Below are 27,331 nucleotides of genomic sequence, written 5' to 3'. Positions count from 1 at the left end.
TAGGTCAATCGGACAGTCATAGGAGCGGTGAGGAGGGAGTACTTCAGAGGAGCCCTGATCGAATAGCATTGTGTAATCCTGATAAACCACAGGGATGTGAGCGGTGACTAAACCCACTATATGTGAGGCAGGGGGAATGTCGTCGCCCAGTATCGTAAGTTGGGCAACAGCACCAAGTGCTAATGCTGGGGTGTCTGCTTCTCTGTCCACGGGGAGGCAGTAGTTCTGACAGAGCTCAGATTCAAAATGGACGTGTCCCGTTCCCCAATCAATATGCGGGTTGTGTTCTCGTAACCAAGGTATTCCTACTATGACGCCAACTGAGGCGTGGATATCAGATCAAAGTGGAGGGTTTCCCTATGAACTGATAGGATGGTTAGGACGAGGGGGGTGGTCTGTTGCTTAATGGGACCAGAAGCGAGTTCTGTCCCATCGACTGCTTGAACCGGTTCGGGTCGGGGTTTATTGATCAGGGGTAGATTCAGTGTCTGAGCTAGAGCGATATCAATATAGTTCCCGGAGGCCCCGGAATCGATAATGATCCGCACGGGGTGGATGATACCAGGGGCAGGCTGTATGGTGGCTTCTACCTGGATGGGCCTGATTTGACCAAACGATGGAATGATTTTCGGGGAAGGGCATGGAGAACTCGATTCTACCCCCGTATCTAGGATCGAGCTGGATGAAAAACCTGTTTCTTGGGTCTGGGTCTCCGGGGACACTCCTTCACAAAATGCCCCTCTAAGCCGCAATAAAAGCAGGCGTTCTCAGCCCTTCTGCGCTCCCTCTCTCTCTCGAGGTGATGGGACTCCTAACACCCCCTATTTGCATAGGCTCACCGGTGGATTCAGAGGAAGGCGACGAGATAGCAGAGCTGGCCGTTTGGGAAAACCCGGCCTCAGCCCTGCGTTCAGAGCGTCATGCGTCCACTTGGAGAGCCAAGTCCACCAGGGCCGGGAACTGGACTGGTAGAGACGGTACCATAGCCAAGGCGTCTTTCATAGGGCTGCTTAGCCCTCTATAGAATACAACCGATCTCTTACTTTCGGGCCATGAGGTCTCTGCTGCCAGTTGGTTAAATCGTGTAATGTACTCAATAAGAGAGCCCTTACCCTGGGACAGGTCCAGCAGTTCTAGATCATGGGATTGTGCTTTATACCTGGCGTCGAACACTCGGGACATTTCTGATACTAACTGGTCGAAATCATAGAGGGCAGGATGATCGGTTTCTAACAGCGGGTTTGCCCAAGCAGCAGCCGTGCCAGCTAGGTGAGAGAGAGTGAATGCCGCCTTGGTGGTAGGATCCGGAAAAACAAGGGGTCGACACAAAAAGTGCAATTTACACTGGTTAAGGAAAGTCCAAAACTTTCTCGGGTCCCCATGGAACTTTTCTGGGGCAGCCAAAGGAAAGGGAGAAGGCAGAACCACCGGAACGGGAGCCGAGGGAATCAGGATTGGATGTGCAAGGGGTATCGGTGCTGGAGGGGCGTCTCCGAGCTCCGGGTCCACGGGTAAGGGATGTTGGGCGCTCTGTAACAGGTCAAGACGCTGATGGACCGCGGTATTAGCAGCCACCATGTCGGCGCCGTAGTACTGTGATCGCTTGGATGACAGCGGCCAGGGGGTCTTCAGCGGCACCCTCCATATCTTACACGACAGGCTTCACAGTCTGTCTTGTGTTGAGAGTCGTGAAGATATAGGAGACCTCCGTCCCCAAGTGCCGCACAGGGAGAACCACTTAATCACTCCCTGTGCAACCTTTGAGGCCACAGGTGGAGATAATCCAGAGCCGGAACCGAAGTACTAGGAACCCCAAGGCAGCTGTGAAAAAAGGCAATGGTTATATACCAAGCAGACAGGATACTACATATATTAATCAGAAGACAATCAGAGTCTTACCGGGGATCTGATGAAAGGGATGGTGAACCTGAACGGGAGGATGGTTCTGGGACTCACGTAGGCAAAGGACCCACCCTGCGGGATAGGTCTGGATGTTCTTCGCCAGTCTCCACCTGGAGAGTGTATGTATTGTAGAAGGGCCCCAGGTAATCAGATGGCAGCCACCAACTGGAAAGTGAGATTACCCGTGCAGAGGTGCAATCAGGGAGGCCCAAGAGAGGTCCGTTGCAGAAAAAGGTCTGAAGCCAGGAAGAGCCGTCCGAACCAAAGGGAAAAACAAAAACGTGATCCAGAGGAAGTCCATAGTTCAGTCCGAGGTCAGGAGCCGTGATGAGCAGAAGAGCCGATGCAGCAATAGCCAAGCGTGATCCACAAGAAGTCCAGAAAACAAAAGCCAGGTCCAAGGAAGCCAGGTAAGCAACATAGGTAAGTAAGCCAAACAGAGTTTTCCAGGTAAACCAGCTGTGAAGCGTAGTATACCGGCACTGCACTGCTTAAATATCGTCTACTTCCTGGTCACATGACGCTAAACGGAGTCACGTGACCGCGAACCCGGGGCACGTGACCGTTTCCTCGGGTCACGTGATCGGGCCACAACGGTACGAGCGAGTGTGTTACTGCTCGAGCGGTGGCCTAATCTCCATGGCAACTGCCAATTGAGAAACGGCCGCAACCGCGACTGTAGGGTGTATGGTGTTTGTCTTGCTAGCGCGCGAGCCAAACTGGGTTGCCTGCGTGAGCCCCGGGAGACAGGTGAATGGGAGGGACAGGTCACTAGACTGGGTGTCGGGACATGGCCGGAGGAACGACCTGAAGGCATGACACTGACCTCTCCTTCCAGCTCTCATGGCTCTTTGAAAAATTGCCTAATATCCCAAGAGGCATCTGGGATTCTCGCCAAGATAACATCAATAAACACTGGGTGACATGTCCTCACATTTTGTTGCCTGCGGATTGGGAAATAATCATGATCTCCTTAATTCCCGGTATCGTGTACAAAATAAGGGGGTGTTTGGAGAGCTCTCAGGATCATTGGGGCAAAGGTCTGACCAGTCATTGGGTCACCTTGGTGTTTATTCTCAAACAAATGAACCGTAGCGTTATTAGAGTCTACTCTTTCAGGTAGGAACACCAGTTTAAAAAAGTCCGACTGCTGATTGCGAATGAAATCCCCATTACAAAATCGTGCTCCACTTGGCCACAATGGTTTTTTCTCTTGCGTTATGTGTCGTAAAAGACAGACAGAAATTAAGGTTAAATTGACTCCCTTCTAAGTTCTAGCCCCCCAAAAGCGCGCCTGTTTAGCAAATAGGGACCTTCCAAACTAGGCACCCAGGCGGGAGAGATATTTTCTACTTTCTGGCTCGGCTCAGACATTCTAGGATTTTCAGGAAAGTGGAGGGGACCATGGGCAGGTCTCATTCCCCCCTTGCCCATCCCCCCCCCCCCGAAAAGTTGTATTTTGCATTTTTTGTATAGCTGAAGTTTGCTCCAGCCCAGCTCATGGAGAAAAACAGTTGCATTCTGGGTTCCTTCCCCTAATGGCTTAAATTGACCTTCCTCTTGTCTAGGGCAGCTGCCCTCCAACTAACCTCAGTTTCCTGATGGAATCGGAGAGAATTGCGTCTAGAATAAATAATGTGTGAATTGAACACAGTTTCATCTATCAGTTAAAATATACAGTAATGCACTGTTTTTTTCTGGTCTCCATGCTAATATTTCCCTTTTCTTTGTTGCAGTTTTTTCTTTGGACATTTGCTCTTGTTCATGAAGACAAACGAGCTGATCTATGACCTCTTAGTGGAATGGTATGTTCGGCCTCAGTTGTGCTTTTGACAATGCATCTCAACCTCGTTGGGGTGGGACCAAGCCTGATTTGCATATTTCATTTATTTTATTGGTTATTTATAACAGCTTAATACCCAGATGTTTCAAAGTGCAAACCCAGGGTTCGAACCTCTGTTGCTCTGCATTGTCTTGCTTCCAAGGCGAGCACGTTGCTCCTGAACTATGCTCCTGGTCTTTCCCCTTCTGTAATGGATTGGCAGGCCAGGGGAAGAATGGTGGCTTGAGGGTTGCCCAGTGCAATGTCAGTGGTTAGGATTAATTCCAAACCTTACAGCCGTCACCTCTTTGTTTTGCGTGCATCGTAAGGTCGCCATTGCTTTGACATCCTTCGTGACCAATTCCTTATACAATTTAGGGGGGTGAGTCACAAAAGAAGAGGGTATTTACACCCACATTAAAAGTACTATCCGCACAGTCGGGTGTACCCTCTCCACTGAATTTTTGGGCATACAAATTATTCGCTCACAAGCATGCTTTTCACTCCAGAAAGTGATATGTGTCTTATAGGGCAACACAATTTTATACAAAGCTTCTTCAAACCAAGGCAGACAGCTCACAAGAATGCAGACAACCACATGTGAGCTTCACCGTCATTCGGGGTCATCAGGCGAAGTATAGCCTGCAATCCTTGTGGATGGAGTTTTGAGGTATATTTAGCAAACATCAATGTCATGGTGGGTTCATAAAAGAAATCAGAAAAAAAGCTTTTAACTGAAATGTGAGAGGAGAATGTGCCATTTCTTGCTTTATATACCGACCGTAAAACAGGGGGTTTTCCAAGCAAACCCCAATTCTTCAACCACAATGCCGTCAGTCTACATTTCACTGATGATCACTAAGGTTGTTTGAATCCTTGAGAGCTGCCCTTCTTAGGTTTATAAAGCTAAGTATATAAAGGTGCTGCCCTATAAGACAAATACAATCTTCTCGAGCAAAACGCATGCTTTGGAGCCAATTTGCATACCCACAATTCATTGCTCAGTGTCTGTGAACTGGAGGTGAACTTTAAAGGATGGCAACTGGGTGGAGATGTGGCATTTGTGGTTTTGCTGAAATTGCCAATTCTATTGTCACATAGCCACAAAGCGATGGTGTTTTCTAAAAGTACAGACTGTAAGCACGGAGTTTCAAACATTTTCAAAACGTCTGACAGAGCAAGCAGATTAGATTTGAAGTTTCATATCAGGCTCTATCCACTCTATTTAGAACAATGCTTTCCAAAAATCAGAATCATATTTAGCAAAACCTTGAATGTGTAACATATTATTACTATGTACCGTATGCATTATTAGACCATGCTTTCTTCTCTTAGACAATCATAAGTTGTGGAATCTAGGCGCTAACCACAGTAGAATTCCGCATTATGAGTTTCTTTGTTCTTCGCACAGCTTCCAGCTCTCTAACTAATCAGCAAACTTTGAAGGGAGGCTCTATCCACCTGTAAAGGCTGCATTCCAAGCTTTATGATGTATACGCATTCTGCACTCATAAAGGTGACGTGGACAAGCTGTGCCACAGGAAGACCTGCCTGAGGCTGCCCTTTTTCCTCGTACACAGCTCAGATAGTTTTATAAACCTAACCATCAGACTCTTAAGCCAGCAGGCCCAGCTCAGGAAGGCACAGAAGCAAGGCCAATTCCTGTCGGGATCACAGCACCCCGATCCAAATGCAGGAAGGAACATCTTTCCCACACCACCATGATCCCAGGGAGATCGACACAATTTCGACAACATTTTTTCTAAATTGGATTTTACACTGTTCCGAGAAAAGAACTAGGTCTAAATGTGCTCATTTAAAGATGCAACCCTTTACAGCACAAAATGAAACTCCCATGTGTGCTGAATCCATTGAAAATGAAGAAGTTTCTCTGTCCAAGATGGTCACTGCCATGTGCTCTGGAGAGCCCTCCCAGAGTGCCTCTGCACACTGCACAGCTCCCACTTCAGCTGCACTGTGATTGGCCCAGTATCAGCCTATCTGCTGCCAGTAACAAGAGCGGCAGGCCCAGCTCTGGATGGCCCAGAAGCAAGGCCAATTCCTGTCAGGGCCTGTCTGGGCCTGGAGGCCTGGGCACAAAACTCTGTTCCATGCTCCATCTCTGCCACGCTGCCCACCAGAAAATGCCTACCTTGTGGCGGCACCTCCTGGTCTCTGACATACGTAAGTCCCATGCTGATTTATACAAGCCTCTGTCTGTCATCTGTATCTCAGCTTAAACCCGTTTCCAGCCTCCTTCTCTCACCCGACCACATAACCTGCCTCTCCGCCACGGGTGATGTGTCTGCCCGCTACCACACTGTTCTAACCCTCTTTCTCAGCTGCATCAATCAGTCTCATCCACTGCCTGCCCGACCTGCCCTCACAGCGTTGCGCTTTTCAGCATTGCATACTTCAAGTGGTGCTTATCAAGTCACAACCCTGGCCAGCAAACACAATCTTGCTCAGAAGCAACCTTCTCCACCGTCAACCATACCCGGTTCCATGTGTTAAAATCACGGCAAAAATGGCTGTTTACACAAATAATCGCAGCAAAAGGCTGTGGTTTTGCCGCCGTAATCCATGTAAAGGATGCAGGGGACACCACTGCAACCCTCAGACCCATTATACCATTTAAAGGGAGTGGGGGACACCCCCACAACACCAGCTCCCCTTAAATGGTATAATGGGGTACAACTTTACCAGCAAACCATGGCATTTTTGCAGGGATTTCTTGGAAAGGTGATATTTTTGCAGACATTTTATTACTGCATACCCCATACCCATCATACGCCCTGCCCCTATTACCTGCATTCCTTAATCCCGGCATACCCCCCTAAATTATCATCAGCTGATCTTGTGATGAAACAATCAACAGATGCCTTCAACCCCTGCATATCCTTTGGTGCCCCGAATGCACCTGAAGCTACCTCTATTTTGATGCGTGACTTACCTTATGTTACTGCTTTGGCCGCCTCACCGCGTGACATTGCCATATGTGCCGCTCCAATTGTTAGCTTGTTGCATGCTTTACTTCACTACAAAGTGATGCGTCCCTCCCTGGATACCAGGGCCTCTCGACACTGCTATGTATGCTGCTCCATATGCCAGCTTGAAATATGCCCTACCTGACTACAAAGTATTACGTGTTTTGCCTGATGGCACTGCCTTGTATGCCCCTTCTGATTACAATGTTCTGTGTGCCTCAACCCAGGATTATTTAATGGGTGTTTCACCCAATACAAAATATGCGCCCCAGCAACATGTTAGCCTCTGCTTGTGGCCCACCTGCTCTGCTCATCTCCTCTGGGGACTCTTTGTACCCCCCACAGCCCTGACCACCTTCACTGGTACAGGAGATATATGCCCACAGACCCACATATCAGGCCCTCCTTGTTCCTGCCCTGTGCTAAGCCCTTATCTCAGTCTAACACTCCCCACTCCCCCCCACCTTTACGCAAGCTCGCCGTGCCCAATCTACCTCCTGTCCAAGCCTGCAAATAACTCAAGCCCACTACGCAGCACTGGCGCCTGCAACCTATCTGCCTTAAATCGAGTTCCTGGCCTCCCACGCTCCCCAAGCCCACGAGTGCCGTACCACCTGCTCTACCCAAGCCCACAAGTGCCCTGCCACCTGCGCTACCTAAACTCATGAGTGAAAAGCACAAACAAGAGGCAGAAAAGGACTGGAATCCCAGCGCTTGTTCCTCAACATAAGAAGTCTAAAGTTTAGGGCTGGCAACATAGGCTGCGGGCGGTTGTGACGGTTGTGGAGCTTCTGCCTATGGCCCCACAGAAACTAAATTGAATTACAGTGAAGCAACCGCACTGCGCCAAAGTGCCCTTAATATCACATTGCACCCATGCTGCCTAAGCCCACGAGTACTCTGCCACCTGCACTACCCATGCTCATTAGTGCCCTTCCACCCATGCTACCCACGTCCAAAAGTGCCCTGCCTCTTGCGCTTCCTAGACCCACGAGTGCCCTGCCTCCTGCGCTACCTAAGCCCATGAGTGCCCTGCCACCCATGCTACCCAAGCATGTCCACCTGCTTTATCCCTCAAAAGACTTACACCCCCAGACCTAAACACATCCCCCAGACCTAAACACATGATCACTACTTCTCCCCCCTCAGTAGCCCTAAGGTTACACAACCTGAGCTCTAGAACAGCCCATCACCCAATTGATCTCCAACAACTCCAACAACTTTCCTACCCAATCACAGCCAACCTCAGACTGCTTAGCCTATCCAGCCAGACTTCGCAACCACCACCTCTCAAAAACCTTTCCCCAACCAGGAGTCCACATGCCAAACCATTGCCTCCTAATGCCCAGAACAGACCCCTTAATTGTGCCCATATCAACATCAGCCCATGCTATAGAAGCTCATGACCTCATCATCGACAACCAAATTCACCTACTAGCCATTACTGAATCTTGGCTACATAGTGCCTCGGGCCCTATGCTCAGCATTGCTATTCCACACCGCCCCAACTACTCGATCCACAGAACCGACCGTGCCAACGTCATTGGTGGCAGAGTCTGCGTCATCTACAAATCTGACCTCCATATCCACTCCCTTCCTATGCCTCGTACTGAAGGATATGAAACGCTATTACTTAAACTTAAGACTAATCCCCAGACATCTTTCAACATTCTCCTGCTCTACCGTCAACCTAATGTCTCCAGCTCCCCTGACTCTGAAATCCCCCCTTCTCATAACACCCTTCCTCAAACCAGCCACCAAATGAATAACTTTAGGTAACTTCAATCTGAGTTTGAATGATCCCACTGATCATAAAGCTACCACAGCGGTCCAAGCCCTCCACGACATGAACTTCTCACAACTTGTCTCTGGCCCTACCCACATGATAGGAGGCACCCTTGACTGGATACTTACAACCAGCGCAACCATCGGCACATCTCTCATCAGCCCAGTCCCATAGTCTGATCACCATCTGATTGAATTTTAACTACATCACTCAAACCCCCCCCCGAACAACAACACCCGACCAGCATCCATCCAAATCCTAGCGAGAAGCACTCAGAAGCTCACTCATGAACCTCTTAAATCCACCTGGGTCACTCTCATTGAAACACGCCTCCCGACTGCAAGAGCCATGTGGCTCTCGCCAACCACTACCACAACAGCCTCCTAGTCATGCTAGATCAACATGCTCCCTTCAAAAACAAATCTCTGAAACCTTTTAAACCCACTAATATACTGGTTCACAGATGAACTAGTTCTTCTCCGCAGACAGAAAATAGTAATTGAGCATCTACACAACAAACACCCACCCTCAAGAATGTCTCCCTACTCACCACCACTTCCAAGACCTACAAGACTGCAATGTTTGCAATGAAAGCTGCCTCCTATGACAACAGAATTAACAACGCAAGCTCCAACACCAAGGAACTCTTCGCCATCTTGCACGAATTAGAAAACCCTTGTGCTCAAACCTCCTCAGTTCAGCCTGACACAGCGTGCTGCACCTTTATACAAATTGCACTAACTACCAACATCAATCTACTCTATAACAAAATAATGACTAAGAAAGCCCTACTGGCTGACAAACTTCTTATGCACTGGTCCATCATAATACTTCCCAATTCTACCCCTCCCACCTCCGCTCCAGAGCCAGTCCCTAGCTTGTCCTTTCAACTTGTATCCCAAGCATCTGTTCTGAATAGCATCCAGGCGCTCAAACCCTCCAACTGCAAAGGAGATGGCTGCCCTGCCAACATCATAAAGCTCTGCGCCCCCAGCCTTGCCCCCATCATCAAAGAATTAGTTAACTCCTTATTCAATTCATGCGAAATACCCACTGCTATTAAAAGCAGCATGGGTCACCCCCTTACTAAAAAATAAAAACTCCCTGGACCTAACAGTACCTAGCAACTATAGGCCCATTACTACAGTACCCTTCCTGCTCAAAATCCTAGACCGCGTTGATTACTTACAATGGCAGTAACTCCTAGTACAACACTCTCTCCTTAGTGTCAGACAATCTGGCTTGCGACCGAAATGCGGTACTGACACGGCCCTTATAGATCTAAAAATGCAACCTGATTGCATTAGAGATGCTGGCAGGGCTTCCATTCTACTCTTCCTAGACATCTCTGCTGCATTTGATCTCGTGGACCACAACCTACTCTGCCAAAACCTTTCAGGGATCTTCCACTTCTTACCTGAGGCAGTCCGATGGATCAAATCCTTCCTAAGTGACCGTACCTCCAGAGTTTTCATTGACAACCACTCAGCCGAGGCTCTTGCCTTTCCCCGACCCTCTACAACACCTACACTAAACCCCTCTTTTGATATACTTGACACCCTAGGTATCACCGACACCAACTTTACGGATGACACGCAAATTCTCATCCCCCTTTCTGGCAAATACACTAATGACTCTAACACCATTAACAAAGTCTTCTGCATCATCCAGTTTTGGATGGCTACCCATATCTTCTGCCTCAATGATGAGAAGACATAGTTACTCATTGTAGGCTCACCCTCTCTCCTCAAAGCCCTTCAACTCCTCTTATGCCTCCTTCACTATTGATGGCTCTATTATTCCTATCCTCAAACATGCCAAAACCCTGGGGGTCTACCTTGATGCGCAATTAACCATGACGAGGCATGTCAGTGCTCTGGAATCTTCAACCTCCCACAGCGCCAAACTTATCCCATCAAGGAGACAATTCCTGAGCCCCACCAACTGCCTCATGCTCTCCTGAGCAAACGGAACTATGGTAATGCCCTATTCAAGGGAACATCCACTTCCAATCTAGCCAAGCTACAGTTGCTTCAAAACAAAGTCCTCCGGGTGGCTCTAGGCCTCTGCAAATCAGACCACATTTCTGCAACTTGACGAGAAGTCCATTGGCTACCAATAAAAGCACAGATTTACTTACTTCAAAACCTTGACTACAGCGCACTGTAGCATCTACAATGAAGCCCCCATATACTTGAACCATTGCATCACAAGAAAACAGCACTGTCGCTCCTCAGACCTGCTTACCCTACCTGTTCCACGCTTTAAACTAGCCAGAGCAGGAGGAGTTAGTTTCAGCACCACAACTAGCACCTGCGGAACTCCTTACCTCCACACTTAAGAAATGAGCCTTCCTACCCAGCATTCAAGCGACTGTTGGTTATTCAATAAGTATGACTAACACTTTAAGCATGAACTGTCTCCTACTGTGCCCGCACTACTTCTTACTAACTTAAAGATCTGTAAAGTGTTTTTACTCTGTTACTACCTTGTACAAACGCTTTGATACCTGTGGGTCTGGGCGTTACTCAAATATTCAAATAAATAAAATAAAGTAAATGTATGGTAGGTGACCTTTGCCCTTGTTACAGGACCTCACCTTTGGTTTGGGACCACTGACTTGGGTGGTAGTCCTTTACCACACAATAGACCACTTTGTACGGTGTGAGAAATCTATGGTACCCAGTAATTTTACCGAAAACAAAATAGAGTGGTACATTTCACCGAAGTACATAAGGGGTTAAAATGAGTCGAGAGGAGTTTGGGGTGGCGTTATAGGGGTAGAAAAAAGGAGGGCTTTGGAGGGGAACCCCACAAATCAAAAGAAAAACACATTCTGTGTTTTTCGGTATTATGGTTGCAATGAAATGTACCACTCTGAAATTTGGGTCGGAAAAATCACATAAACCGAAACCTATGGGTTGCCTCGCTTCTACTCCCCTTGGATCCTCTGCTCAGGTGGCCAGGGAAAAGCCATCGCTTTTGGATCCCGACACTGGGGGTGGAGAAGCGAGGGAGGATCACCTGGGTAGAGGGTCCTTGGGAATTGGGAGTGAGGTTCCAACAGATGAGACATGGCATTCCCTTTCCCCATTGAAGACCAACCCAACCATCCCCTGGCTTTTATAGGCTACTGAAAAATCTCTCCCCTCATTTCCCCACATTTTACCACCTCTGACAGTACTGGGACAAGGAAGAGGCGACAGAGTAATGAACACTAAAACCTCATTTCACCTCTCTAGTACTGGGACAAAGAAAATGCCTGCAGAGTACTTTGAAGGTCAGGCATGTCCCTTTAATTATGGTCAGGAAAGCCCAATTAAAGGTCTACACCTGCAACCTGTCAAAGTAGGAACGCTGAGGACCAGTGAGTTGAGGAAATGTTGCTAAGAACCAGGGGCGCTTCTAGGGGCTACGCATGAGTATCAAAGTGGTGTATGACATATATTGAATCCCAACTGAATTAAAACTCGAAGTAACTTTTAAATCGTACGCATTGAATACCAAACTGAATGAAAAATTGAAACAAAGCGAAATTACGCATATTGAATATCAAATTGAATGAAACTTTAAGGGCAAAGCTAATAGTTGATAAAAGTTCAAAGGGAAAGTGCCCATTTGAAAGCAACCTCTGGAAAATAGCGCAAGTGAGGAAGAGTGCGACAGAAAGGTGGGGCATGAACAAGACCACCACAAAGTGAACTTTATGAATGGATACAGTGCGACAAGGCCAAAGACTGGCAAGAGATATGTGGCACAGCCGAGAGGCTAGCCAGGAAATCCCAGGAGAGTGTGAACCTGCACATATAGCCAAGAGGCTGACAAAGAGGAGCCAGGCAAGATTAAAAAGCACCTGTGTGGGCTGAAGAGTCTAGAGTTCCTGGTTGCACAACCTGCCATGTGTGGTCTGAAAACTGCACCTAGACCAGGCAGTCCTGAATTGTGAAAGCCAAAGACATTGTGAAACAAACCAAGAAGGAGCACTGTAAGCAAACTGATGATGCAATCCAGAAGGAGGGTCAGGTTGACCTAGAGTTGTGTTGAACTTTGAAAGACGGAAACAAATACCAATTGTTACGTTAAAGTCTTGGGGAAGGGAACCCTGATGCTTGAGGAATTGCAAACGCTGTCTTGATGGCGAGCCTCAAGACCCTTTCCTTTTGAACTGTGTTGCCTTAACTTGGGGAAGGGAACCCAGAGACAAGTTGCTACGTTGAAGTCTTGGGCAAGGGAACCCTGAGACTAGAGGAATCGCAAACGCTATCTTGATGGCGAGCCTCAAGACCCTTTCCTTTTGAACTGTGTTGCCTTAACTTGGGGAAGGGAACCCAGAGACAAGTTGCTACGTTGAAGTCTTGGGCAAGGGAACCCTGAGACTAGAGGAATCGCAAATGCTATCTTGAGGACGAGCCTCAAGACCCTTTTCTTTTGAACTGCTTTGCCTGAAACTTGAGGAATGGAACCCAGAGGATTGTGTGGAACTGCATTGCCTTGAACTTGGGAAAGAGAACCCCGAGGATTGTGTGGAACTATACTGCCTTGAATTTGGGAAAGGTAATCTTGAGACTTTCGTGGGCAAGTGAGGCGTACCATCCTGAAATTTGATTTAATAAACCATTTTATTTTGAACTTTGAATCTGTTGTCTTGCTTCAGGATGTCTTCACAGTGGGTTCTAATGCTTAAATAGTGCTAGATTAAATGCATGTCATTTTAAAATAAGTAGCAAACTACAGACAAGCAGGAGAGAACACACACCATTATTGGGAGACTAAACAAGAGAGAAGTTGTTTTCTTATGTGTATTTCTTTTTTTTAAACAGTAATGCTATGTCACTGGGTCAGACACCTAACCCTGTTAGGAGGGGATGGGCACTCCGCTCAACCTTGGGTACGAGGCATACTGCGCCTTCACTAGGGCCTTTCGTGTCCCCATGGCAGGCTGTGGGTTTGCCTTCTTCCCTTCTACCTGGGCATGGCTGCAAATGTCAAGTACCACTATCATTCAAACCATACCCATTGTGTACGATATTGGCCAGTAGTTTCTCTTACTCCTGTAGGACTACACTTATCAGGAGTCCTTGCAGCAGACAGCTGCCCATGGAGAGAGGCAGAGAGCGAGGAAGCAGTGGAAAGCTGTGCCAGTCAAACCGGCACTGCGGAGGCTCCATCCTATGCAGACAAGAACTCGAACAATGACTTTGTTCATGGCAGGCCTGTCACAGTGCACCATTGCAGCGCCTATCCTTGGTTGTAAGGGACGAAGGTCAGGCACCTGCCCTTCCTGTTCGTGCATCGCGCTGGTGTTATGAGCGCAATGATGCATCAACGCTCAGCATACACAGAGCTACCAGGAAAAAGAGCCTTGGCAGAGAATTCGCTTTGCGTCTCAACGCTCCGTGTTTCCTCCAAGCGGACGCTGCCTGCACTCTCAAGTGATTCCTTGCCCTTGCTTTATCCTCTTATTGATTCCATTTTTTTCCTTTGGCCTCCTCCCTTTGACTTCCTTCCACTCTGTTTTGCCTCTGTACTCCAATTCCTTTCCTGGCTCCCCGTCCTGGGGTTGCTGGTCGTGCCTTCACTTCTTCATTGTGCTTCCTATTCCTTGGATCCTCCCTCGTCTTCATACCTCGACTGTTTTCCACTGAGCTACTTCCCAACAAGGAACCAGGATGCTCTGAAACTGCTCTCTCTTCATCCTCTACATCCGAGAAGACGTTCACCAGGATGGAGGTTTGTTCTGCTAACTGCTTTTTTCTTTACCCGTTCTTTGATTCCTCAGGGTCTCCACTTGTCATCAGAGTGTTTTTCCAATTCACCTGTGAGACATTGTGGAGTCCTAGAGGGACCGTCCTTACTGCTTCATGTCTCCCTGACGAACCAGGGAACAGGTGAGGCTGGTGTTTAAAAGCTGAAGCTGTACTGCAAAAACTCCTCGCTGCTAGATTTGCCTTCCATACTGAAGTACCTTCACCCCCTGTTGGCATGGGCCCATTTGATAGCACACCTAAGAAGATGCAGATGTTTAAAGATGCCTGTAAGATACAATATACATTTCGACCACAAACCTTTCTTACCGACCAATCCAAAGTAGGATATATATATCCAACCCTATCGAGAACGACTTGGCATGGGATACACCCTGGCTACTACCAAAAGTCATCTTCTGGACAATATTGATGGCTTCTTGACATACTTTAAACAGGCCATACGAAGACAGACCTCACAAGAGTCCTTACTGGATCTCTGACAAGGTACTCAGGATATGTTATCTCATATAATGAAGTTCAAGCAATTACCCAATGAAACAACATGGCAAGAAGAAGCCCAATTCCCATTATTCCGACGTGGGCTCTCTGAGGAACTTAGAGATGAACTAGCCAGAGTTTCTGACCTGCTCCATTGAATGAGTTAGTTACCTTGGTGCTACAACTCTAATTCCGTCTACAGTAGAGTAGAGGAGACATAAAGAAGAACCGTACTCCTACCTCTGAATTTCCTGTGCCTCATAACTGCTCAAAGTGCAACCATTGTCCACCCCTGTGGGGGTTGAACTGATGCAAATGGGAACTATGAGAGGTCCTCTCACTAATGAAAAAAAGAAACTACTCAGTGAAAATTGTTGGCCATTAAATGTTCCTGTTAAGAATGGAGATATCATCTTTTAAGGGCCAGACATCCATTTGAATTGCAAATGGATCACAGAAACATAGAAGTCCTTCAACAACTACATAAACAGCAGAGGGGCCAACCAGCTGTTTTCTTTATTTGCCCAATATGAATTCAACATCCAGTATATCCCAGGGGAGAAAAAGAAACCTATCGTCAGGTATTTATCCTCAGTCTAATGGTGCGACAGAGTGACTCAATCAAACAAACACTAAAACAATACCTCTGGTACTACGCTTCAGCCCCCCAAGACAATTGGCATGCTCTGTTGCCACTAGCAGAATTTATCTATAACTACAGTAGACCTGAATCCTTACTTAATAGTCCATTCTTTTTACACTCATGGTTACCATCCCCGAGCATTTCCATTCAGCGCTGCGAAGAATGATATGGTACTCTCTGTCCAGACACGTGTAAAGGCCATAGAACTTTCACAGGAAACCAGGCAAATGCAGAAGAGGAAAGCAGATGGTCGTCATTCGCAGGAGTCGGTGTGCTACATAGGGGAGGAAGTTTGGTTAGCCTCCAAATACTTACCAACTCATCTATTAGTAACCAACCTTGAACCCAGTATTTTGGTCCTTTTACTGTCCTGGCCAAGATCAACACTGACTTACAGTCTGCCTCTGCATCCTTCTCGGAAGAGAATACACCCTAGCTTCCATGTATCTCTAATGAAATGCTTCACTTAAATTTGTTTTCCCACTCAGACATCGCCTCTCCCGTTTCAGATTAACACCTGGTCTTGACCCGAATAGAAGGTACAAGGCATATGTGATAGATTGGGTCGACCCCAGTACCTCATCGAATGGAAGGGTGACAGTCCTGATGATAGGTCCTGGTTAGCCTGCTAGTAACGTATCTCTTACTCATCTTCTCTGCCAATTCCATTGACTTTACCCTGCCAAACACAGACCTGCTGGCCTGGGCTGGGGGCATGCTGTCACGATGCTGCGGCTTTCCTTGGTCGTATGGGATGACGGTCAGGTGCCTGTCCTTCCTGTAGAGCCATCACGCCGGCATCATGAGCGTAATGGAAATGAGGAGCCTCGGTGGAGAAAACCCTTCACGTCTCAATGCTCTGTGTTTCCTCTGACCGGACGCTGCCTGTATTCTCAAGTGAGTCCTCGCCCTGGCTCTGTCCCCTTATTAATTCATTTTCCTTCCTTCAGACTCCTCTATTTGATTTCCTTCCACTCTGTTTGCCTCCATTCTCCAAATCCTTCCCTCTTCCCATCCTGGGGTTCCGTGTCCATGATATTACATGATAGGTTATTTATAACGCGCTTAATACCCAGAGGTTTCTAAGGGCGGACCCGGGGATCAAACCTGTCTTGCTCCGTATCGTCTTGCTTCCAAGGTGAGCACGTTGCCACTGAGCTATCCTCCCAAGCTAACCTCATGCCACTTCATTGGGTTTGCTATTCCTTGGATCCTTGGAAATCTTCACACTGTGACTGTTTTCCACTGTGCTACTTCCCAACAAGGATCCAGGATGCTCTGAAACATCTCTCTCTTGATCCTCTTCATCCGAGAAGACTTTCACCAGGCTGGAGGTTTTTGTCTGCAAACTGCTTTTTCCTCCACCCGGTCTTCGATTCCTCACGATCTACACGTCATCAAAGGGTTTGATGCAATTCAGCTCTTAGAAATGGTGCAGTGTCACAGGGATCAACCTTACCTTGTCTTTGACGAACCAGTGAACAGCTAATGATGGTAGGTGGTAGGGCCGCCATTGAAAGGAGCTGGTGGACTCATTTACGAAAAGGGACGGGTCTTAACAACTGTTTCATACTTACTGATAGTTGTAACCCGGACCGGGGGCAGAAGAAAGGCAGCGGTTGGCCCGTGTAACCTGCTGAAACAGGATGCCAATCAGGAGGGAAGCAGAGGATAAAGCAGGGCATGGGAGCTAATCAGTGTGAGAGCGGCGTGGAGACTAGTGGGAGGAGAGAGTAGTAAATAATAGATCATAGGGAACTGTAAGGGAGGCATGGTATCACAAGTATGACACTGACAAAAAAGGTCCAATTTGTAAAACCTTTATTGAATTTTCAATGGGGTTGGAGAAACTCCTACTTTTGACTATAGCTAGGATGGGAGTAGTCTCAACCATCAAATAATAAATAAAACAGTCCTAGTTGAGTCTGTCAAATCAAAAAAGCCTATACCAAGAAAACCTAATGCCTGCTCTATATCTTGTACAAAAAGTGTGAAAAGGAGAATATGTATACAAATGAATGTCAGTGTTCAAATATAAAGAATAAATGTGGCTGAGCCAACTCTCCTCCCCGCCCTGGACAGCACGGAGTAAGGCGGTCCCTGTAGGCATGATGACACACTCTGGCTCAGATTCTTAACACAAAGGCAGTTCAAAACGTGGATCAAGGCCGCCAGGCCTTCCACGTTATAGTTAAAGTCTTACTTTCCAATTTTCAAAAGACAGTTCACCTTAAACTGGATGTTGGTCTCCCTCTGTCGGGCTCATACCTCTTAAAGCAAAAGTTCACATTGGTCTCCCTCTGTCAGGCTCAGACCTTGCACAGCAAAACAAACACTTGCATGGGTTCCCTTCCCCAAGCTTAATTCACTTCCTTTAGGGATCCCGTTCCCCTAACTTATTACACTTATGGTCTCCCTCAGTTGGACTCGGACCATTTCCTGATGTCGAAGACTTTCGAATGTGCATGGATTTTTCTACAGACCTCTGCAGGACCACTTTGACTATCCAGCTTTCAACTCACACTCTTATGCTATTTGCCCCAGTGCTTCCTGGTCTGGGTAGTTCCCTGTCTTATGCATCAAAGTTCAACATTCACCTTTTTATTTTCCCCTTCTCTCGGTTAATTTTGATCACCTTGCTTTTTCAGTTCATTCACTTTATCACTACAAACTTTTCACCTTCCACACAGACATTCGAGTAGGCTACTTCCTTTGCCGGACCACTCTGTTACTCAGTATTGCTGACTTTTCATCTATCGTTACTTCAAGGTTCATTTGTAGGTCTGCCTTTCTTCGTGTCTCACCCACACGTGTGCAGCCTTCAACTGTGCGATATAATGTTGCCACTTCAATCTTTCTTTAGCAGATACAGTCTCTCATGTCCCTTGCCAACTCACCGCCTGTATGCGCTTCTTTCTTGTCTTTACTCTCTTCCAGTTTACGAGTCAAGGTTAGTACCACAGGCTTGGTCTCGCCTCCCCAACTTTGCCATTCACCCGGAAGGGTCGCTGGCATCCTTAAAGCACAATGCAGCCTTCTTGTTTGGGATTTGGCCTCCTCCCTGTGGCTTTCACAGCCTTTTGGAGGCAACGACCTCCTGCAGGGAACTCCTGCGTTCTCTACCCGTGGCTCTCGTCCCTCGGTCCGTTGATCTCCGCCAGTAGGTTTGCCTTTGCCCGGAAGGTTCTGCTCTTACTCGTGTTCCACCTTGCTCAGAGTGTGTCTCTATGTTCTACCTTTAATCTGTGTGAGGAGAGCTACTTGGTATCAGATGTGTGCACTTAGAGTCAAGTGCCTGACTTTTCCTGACCCCATTAGCGGGACATGTCCAATTGCAATATGTACGAGTTAGCATTGTTATTCTCAGTCACCCTCTTCGTCGGCCCATTGCTTGTGTAGAAAAGAGGGGTGGGGAGTTGGGACAAAGGAGGATCATATGAAATATGAGGGGTCATGGGTATGGTAAAGGAAGGAATACCGGTTCTCACCATTGGCTGTCCCACCTCCACTCCCCGAAGACCCCTTTCCTAGGTGATCCTCATGCACTGGTGCACCCCCAGGGTCTAGATCCAAAGGCGATGATTTTGCCCTGGCCACCTGAGAAAGAGATCCTCAGATCCTAGTGGGGGTAGAGAGTGAGAGAGGACCATTGGAGGGACTGAAGAGGGAGAGACGGTTGGAGGAAGAACTGGGAGAAGAGTAGGAGGAATAAACTAGAGAGAAATACTCAGGAAAATTATTACAAGGGTGTGAGAGGGAAGGATAAGTGGCGCCTGGGTAATTAGAAGGCACTTAACCCACCTGCATAGGATCCATCTAGGAAATCCCAGAGTGAGTTAGACAGGTGCAACGTTTGGCTTTAGACCTTTACGATTAGAATGTCCATTTTTAGATAGTAGGGGTTACTGCTCTTTAGTGAAAACCTTGAGGTTTAGGGACACCTTGGCTGTGGAGGGGAATGCACAGGGGAGCAGAGAGTGCGAGGGACGGCTCATAGTGAACTCCATTTCTAACATTTTTAATAAAAACCCTTGAACCTTCTTTGAGAATTGGTGTGTTCATGAGGCCATCTGTGACGCATGGCATTCTCGTGGGATTGTTTAGCACTGATACAGAGATCACTCACAACCAAGAGATATGATGAGGATAGTTCGACTAAGACTGCCAGAGTCCCCACCAGAGGAACACAAAAGGCAGGATGTGGATAGGAAGAGGTGCTAGTTACACCCTGGGGCAAGGCACTCGTCAAGACGGGTGTGAAGGTGGAAGTAGCCGAAGGCAGATATGAGCAAATTGCTCCTAAATTAGGATTGGTCCATAAACACATCCTAGATGTGGGCGCTGGAGTCATCAATTGGGATTATAGAGGTGGAGATGATGGTAGTCTTCTATTCCCTGGGAAAACCCACCGCAGTCATAAACCCCAGCCAGCCTCTAGCCCAGTTGGTGTTCAAGAAGATCTTAGTACCAGAGATTGAAGAAATGGAAGATCATGAAGAGTGGGCCGAAGCTTGGATTTGCGAAATTACTGAGGCACTGAAAAAAGAATCCTGGATTCTAGGCTATCCAGGTCCATCAGTGCAGTTTGCTGTAGGTTTGCAACACCTGCACAATCCTCAGCACCGTGAAACGACTACGGTGGTGATTTTGCAGAGCATCGATGTTATCTAACATAACATAACATCAGCTGCTCTACTGTACTGAGTGGTTGCTTGACGATTTGCTTTTATATGATATGATAGGTCATTTATAATACGCTTAATACCCAGAGGTTTCTAAGTGTGGACCCAGGGTTCGAACCTGTGTTGCTCTGTGTCGTCTTGCTTCCAAGGCGAGCATGTTGCCCCTGAGCTATCCTCCCGAGATTTTCATCCAAATTCTTTATTTATATTTATCAGACAATATAGGGATGGAAAATGTGTTTGATTTTAAAAATGTTTAAGTTTGAAAATTATATTTGATTATTTTTAATTTATTAACAGGGAGGCAAATTAGGTTAAGCCCAATATTACATTTCCAGTCACCATTACAGCTAAACATAGATCAGGCAAACATGTGGTAAAACATTTTTACTAAATTCTGCGAAATTCTCAGGGCAATATCGACAATGCCAGTGTGATTAATCTGATAATGCCATCACTCCTTTCCCAGTGGTAGCCTCTCCTTATGTGGCCAGGGGACGGCAGCCGCTACCTGATCCTGGGTGTTGGTATGCGAGGAAGGATCACATGAGGAGAGGCGACCCTCAGGGGGGGTTGGAGGGCTGAGGCATTATCAGATGAGGCATGGTATTGCACTTTGCCTTTTAGGGATATCTCCTCCATTGATGGCATATTGTGAAAATCCCCTTCAAGAACCCGAAAAGCCTGATGACAGTGTCCTTCAATATTCCGTAGACAACCTAATGACAAAAACTGACACGAGGAAGAGTGCAATCAGAATGAAGATCGCTCAACTGAAGCGGAGCCAGCAGTCTGGCAGTTGGAGAAATCTGATTGGCTCTGAACAACTCCCTTCCTCAGAGAGGGAGTTCAAAGATGGAATAGCTGAGCAATGCAGAGAGATTAGACCGGCTAGCTAGAGCCAGGGAAGCCAAGCTGTCAGGTGGACAGATGAACAAAGAGATGTGGGAAAACCGTGGAGATTTCCCAGCTCGGGCTGGGAATCCAGAAGGCAGTGGGCGAGACAGAAAAGTGGCACAGAGAATGGGGGAGGCAGCGTCTGGACCGGAGAAGCATTCCTGCAGGCTGGAGAGATGCTGAAGCGAAACGCGAGGCAAATAAGGAGCCTCACACCAGCAAGGGAAGCTGGACCGACTAGCACCAGCCGCAGAAACGTGTCGCCGGAGAGAGAGAGAGCGGGAGCAGAGAAGGACCAGAACAATGTTGGAGAAGCCAAGGGAGCCATCCTAAAACTGGTGAGCCCGCAGTGGAAGGTGGAGACCCAGTGCGGGGGCCTGGAGAAGGCTTTAACTAATGGTAAACAGAGGCAAATTCGCTACGGCTTACATCACATACTGATTTATGTAATCCAAGCATTTAGGGAGATATAAATACGCCAGTGATAAGAAGAACTGGGAAGACCCCTACCCCCTTGTACTGAGGGAAATAGAGAGTTGTAACATAACATCCTGGCAAGATAGTATACCAGGCGAAGAGCGGATCTGGGATCCGTACCCATGAAGAGTGGTGTTGTACAAAAGTTCTGGTAGCAGGGGTGTTGCTAGGTCTGAAAAAGATCTGGGGCTACACTAATGTCGGGACTGTGTGGACTCGAGGCTGGCAAGCCTTTAGGTTGGAGCCCCTGAACTTCTATCCGGGGCTACAACCAAAAGATCTGGGGCTATAGCCCCCTCAGTCCCTCCCCTCTTAGCAACACCTCTGCCAAGTAAGAGAGTATACCAGGTGAAGAGCGGATCTGGGATCCGCACTCATAAAGAGTTGTGTTGTACAAAAGAACCTGTCAGGGGAGTATACCAGGTGTCGTTCGAGTCTGACACGCATCTAAGTTGTGGTACTTTGAGAAGAGATTCCCAAGGAAGATTCATGCACGTAGGATTTAGAATTGCATTTGTAGTACTTTGAAAAGATTGAATGTGGAAAAGACCTGGGTAAGGGAGTAATTTCCCCTGGAGTGGATTGCAACACCAAGAGGAAGGGGATATCCTCTGGAACCTCAAATAACTTGGCTATCCTTTTGAACTTTTGTTTGAGTGGTGGGTCTCACTCACCAAATGCAATGCCTGTTGATACCGAAGAGACCCGAACCTGACTTGATTGTAGAGCCCTGGTTAGACCTAAACCAGGGCCTCCTCTCTGTTGAGGGATACAACTCTTTTCAATGATATTCCCCAGGCTGATCTATCTAGACAGACAAGGGAGGCCAATCACTTAAAAGAGCGGGAGCACGCACCGCTACGACCACCAGCTGCAAAGGAATAAACACGGTTTAGTACTTCAGGCGATGGTAATGACTAAGTACAAAAGGGTATGACTGGGATATACCTGAACTGTGGTGTCTTGGTCTTCTTCTAAGATACCCCCGCTCTAGTTATCCTATAGAAGAGAGGAAGGTTAGCTGCCAACCTACTGGGAGAGAAGATAAATAAAAATAAAGGAGTGGGGGGCGGGTGGGGAAAGAAGGAATAATAATAATCCAATGACAGTATATGAGTTCTCACTGTGTTGTTATGGAATGGTAAGTTGAACAGGATAGAACCACAACAAAGGGATAAAATAACAAAGGGGAAGATTAGTACAGGGTCTACCCCGACGGAACGAGGGGCGCACTAGTGTCGGGACGGTGCACTTTACAGCAAAGCGTCCCCAAAGGTGCACGTACAGCTGGGAGTCCTCCAAGAATCAAATGCAGAGTAGAATAGTGAGTCACAAGGGTACAGTCATAGATCCTTACATCACGGAATATTAGGTGGGAGCAAATTAGTTCAGTAAGAGGCAACAAACAAGAGTAGGATAGTACTTGCTATTGTGTAGTTCCAGCAAGACGTGATCCGTAGGCTTACCGGGTAAGCAGGCAAGAAATAAGGTAGACGGAGATTCAGGAAAGCAAACGCGAAATCAAAAGGCAGCCCGTTAGAAGCAGAAAGGAGGTCTGGTACACAGACGTTTCATTACAGCAAAAAACGTAATCAATGGCAGTCTGTTAGAAGCACAAGGGAGGTGTGGTAGACAGGCGTTTCAGTACAGAAAAAACGTAATCAATGGCAGTCTGTTAGAAGCAGAAGGGAGGTCTGGTACACAGGCATTTCAGTACAGAAAAAACATAATCAATGGCAGTCCGTTGGAAGCAGAAGGGAGGTCTCGTACACGAATAGGAATCAGAAAGGAATTAAGACGGAAATTCACTGGAAATACCGGAATCAACTTCAATTGAAAGCAGCGTTCTGCGTCCTTCTCAGAGTTTTGATTGATTCAGAGTGAGGCTCTGCATTCCCATTGGAGACAGCAGGGACATGGTACAGGTGAGATGGCAGTTTCCATTGCCTATGGAACAGAGCCGAAAAGCAGCATATCCTGTGAGAAAAGAGGGTACTGAGCCTCTTGAATGGGTTTTGGGCAGCAAAGTAAGCATGCATGTCCATCCTGCGGGGCACCAACAAGCCTTGAGCTGTAACAGTATCCACCCCCAAAGGCGGCGCAACCTGCTGCCGGCGCGGAAGCGGCGCAACAACACAGCCGAGTGTATGTTCTCCAATGGTTCCCATGTGCGATCCTTGGGGCCCTTCCAGTCGACCAGGTAGTAAGGCTGACCCCTACACAAACGAAAGCCCATAATGTCAGCCACCTCGAATTCATCCTCACCCTCCACAAGCCCCGGAGGAGGAACAACAGTAAGGCGGACCGTTGCGGGACAAGGTTTCAACAGGGAGACGTGAAACGCCGGATGCACCTTCCAGGCAGCAGGTAGGCGAAGTTGCATCGCGACCGGATTGATCATGGCCGAGATCGAAAAAGGGCCAACGAAGCGAGGGAGGAGAGAACGTTTACCTGGAATCTTGAGGGTCCGGTGAGCAGGCCAAACTTTCGAGCCCACCCGATAGTTAGGCGAAGGAGTGCGATGACGGTCAGCGAACCGTTTAGCATGGACCTGTGCACAAAGCAGATGCAAACGCACAACTCAATGAATGGCGTCCATGTCACAAAGGCATGCCCGGGCAGCCAATTGTCAACAGGAAGGCCACGATCCAGAGGCAGAGAACGTGGGTTCTGACCATACATAGCAAAGAACAGGTAAACCGCGGAGGCAGAGTAGACTGAGTTATTGTAAGCAAACTCTGCAGGAGGGAGCAGAGATAACCAGGACTTCTGGTATTGTAAGCAAAGGCATCTCAGGTACTGTTCGAGGGTGGCATTAATCCGTTCGGTCTGCCCATCGGTTTGCAGATGGTAGGCCGTGATATATCTGGCATCAATGCAAAGAGGGGCAGTCATGGCCTTCCAAAAGCGTGCCATAAACTGCGGGCCACGGTTGGACACAATGACAGCTGGCACACCAAAGAAACAAAACACATTTTTGTAAGAAAAGATCTGCTAAGGAGGAAGCCCAGGGAAGACCAGTACAGGTTACAAAGATGGCTATTTTAGTGAAATAGTCGATCACGACCCATATAGTATCTATACCCCCACCGGAGGGAGGTTCACGATAAAATCCATAGATACCATGTACCAAGGCTTGTGTGGAATAGGCAATGGTTGTAAGAGACCGAGTGGCCTGGAACGGGAGGACTTGCATTGGGCACAAATCGAACAGGAGGCCGGATAATCAAGACATCCCTAGACATGGCGGGCCACCATGCCCAACGACGTAGAAAATCCAGGGTTTTCTGCTGTCCCAGAAGAGCTGCCAACAGGGAGTCATGAGACCAAGCCAAGGCACGAAGACAAGCCTCAAGCGCAGGAATAAATAGACACCCCTGGATATAGGGAAGACCATGTACCACATCAAGATGGAGAGAAGTGCACACTTCAGGGTGCGTAGACACCCAGTCTGAGATGATTGACCGCAGTGCAGGTTGTGGCATGCAGCCACACAACACCCGACACGGCAGCAAAAGATTAGGCCTAGCAGTGGGGCTGTGCGGCCCTGATGACAGAGCAACAAAGCATACGCAGGTGTTGAGACGGGCCAGGCGATATGTAATCAGGAAGTTGAACTGGGAAAAAAAGGTACCATCGTGCCTGCCGAGCAGTAAGGCATTTCATACATTTAAATACCCACAGGCTGCGATGATCAGAAAACACTGTTATGGGGTGGCGTGCCCCCAACAAGTGATGTCGCCACTCTGAAAACGCTTCCTTTATCGCCATCAATTCCCGTTCGGTGATACGATAATTAATTTCATACAGTGTGAGTTTCCTGGAGAAGTAAGCCACGGGATGCATCTCCCCGGAATCGGGACAGCGTTGTGACAACACGGCCCCAATTGCGGAACCGGAGGCATCAGCCTCGACCAGGAATGGCAGGAGCAGATCAGGGTGTTGTAGAACCGGTGCTGAGGAAAAGGCAGCCTTCAAAGTATCAAAAGCCATTTGAGCCTCTGGGTTCCAGCGAAAAGGCCTCTTATAGCTACTGAAAGCCGTGAGGGGGCCAAAATCGCAGAAAAAGAGTGGACAAACCGCCTATGGAAGTTAGAGAAGCCCAGGAAAGATTGAAGAGCCTTGATAGAACCAGGTACCGGCCACTGGAGGACAGCCTTGACCTTGCACTGGCTCATTCAGATGACGTGATCAGTAATGTCATAACCCAAAAATTCAACATCTGTATTATTGAAAACACATTTTTCTGCCTTCACAAAAAGATGGTTATCCCTCAGCCTCTGGAGTACTAGACAGAAATGTTCGACATGTGATTCCTTGGAAGGTGAATAAATTAATAGGTTGTCTAGATAGACCACCATGAATTGGTCTAAATAGTCATGAAATACGTCATTTATGAAGGCCTGATAAGTGCACAACCCGAAGGGCATGACTAGGTACTCGAAAAACTCAGAACGTGTTTTGAAGGCAGCCTTCCACTCATCCCCCTCTCTCATGCACACGAAGTTGTATGTCCCGCGTAGATCCAATTTAGTAAATATGGCTGAGGACTCCAATTGATCGAGAAGAACGGAGATGAGTGGGAGGGGGTATTGGTTTTTTCCCGTCACTGCGTTCAACGCTCTGTAATCAATACAGGGGCGTAGGTCACCCTCCTTCTTGGGGACAAAGAAGAGGGTGGAGGCGGCAGGGGATTTAGATGGTCTGATGAACCCAATGGCCAAGGCTTTTTCAATGTATTCCTTCAGGATTTTATCCTCCGGAACTGTGAGGGAATACACCCTGCCTAATGGAATCTTGGCATCGAGGACCAAAGGGATTGGGTAATCATACGGCCTGTGGGGGGGTAGGTGTTCAGCCGCCCTTTTGTCGAACACATCTTGACACGCAGAATACTCATCGGGGAAACTCTGTTCCCAGTGGGACATAACGGCCCAATGAAAGCCATAGAAGCAACAATGGCATGTGATGAAGATTCTGGACAAACCATCATACTGCTGAAACAGGTCTCTTGCAGACTTGTGATGGAAACTGCACGGTTTGACTGGACCAATCAATTGCTGGATTGTGATACTGCAACCAAAGAATACCAAGAATCATCCTGAATTGAGGTGCCTTGATCAAATCAAATGAAAGGTTCTCTGTATGTCCTTCCTCGGTTTGCATGTGAATAAGAGACGTATGCTGCGTAACCAAACAGGATAGCAGCGAAGTGCCATCCACCGCATGAACTGCCTCTGGATGATCTTTGGACATAACCGGCACACCATTGCTGACGGCATAATCGTAATCCATATAGTTACCGGTGGCGCCGAAATCAATAATTGCCAAAGCGGGAAATGATTTCTCAGGTAAAGGAGAGAAAACCACAGGAAGACAACAGGTGTATCAGGAGAAACACCGCCAATGGAAGAATCCAAGGAAAATACACACGGCGTAGGGACCCCGTCTACTGCCGGGGTTGAGCGTTTCCCGCCTTTTTGGCAGTTTTTTTGGAGCAATCCTTCAGGACGTGTTCCGCTGAACCACCATACATACACAAATTGTGCGTCCTTCGATGTTCACGTTGGGCTGGTGTCAAGGGTCCCCTTATAGCCCCTAGCTGCATGGGCTCAGGAGTTGAAGCCTGAGGACCAGAAACAGGTGTAGGTAGGACCGGTTGTACATGTCCTTTTTCCCCCTTTGCGTTCGGCTCTACGGGCGTCAATCTGTAAAACCAGATCTAGGAGTTCACCATAGGCAGTGGGGGCCACAGGAGCGGTTGCCAGAGTGTCCTCAAGCTCATCTGAGAGCCCTTTATAAAAAAACCTGATTTTGTTCTCCTCGGCCAGTCAGTCTCAGCAGCAAGTTTGTTAAAGCGGGTTAGATAAGAGAACAAGGAGGAGGAGCC

At 47.7% G+C, this 27,331-nt stretch overlaps 1 protein-coding gene across 1 annotated transcript in view; it reads left to right on the top strand.

Moving 5' to 3' along the window:
- The window catches only part of LOC138526940 (cholesterol 24-hydroxylase-like), a 524,604-nt gene that overhangs the window by 35,400 nt on the left and 461,873 nt on the right, over nt 1-27,331 (top strand). Inside the window, exon 2 of the mRNA XM_069637830.1 lies at nt 3,639-3,707. Within this exon, the coding sequence (XP_069493931.1) occupies nt 3,639-3,707 (69 nt within the window). The remainder of the gene's footprint in view (nt 1-3,638; nt 3,708-27,331) is intronic.

Source organism: Ambystoma mexicanum, chromosome 14 (genome assembly GCF_040938575.1).
Source record: "Ambystoma mexicanum isolate Mex_15411 chromosome 14, UKY_AmexF1_1, whole genome shotgun sequence".
Classification (NCBI taxonomy): Eukaryota; Metazoa; Chordata; class Amphibia; order Caudata; family Ambystomatidae; genus Ambystoma; species Ambystoma mexicanum.
Note: the sequence above shows the minus strand (reverse complement) of the source record. Positions and strands in the feature narration are given on the sequence as shown.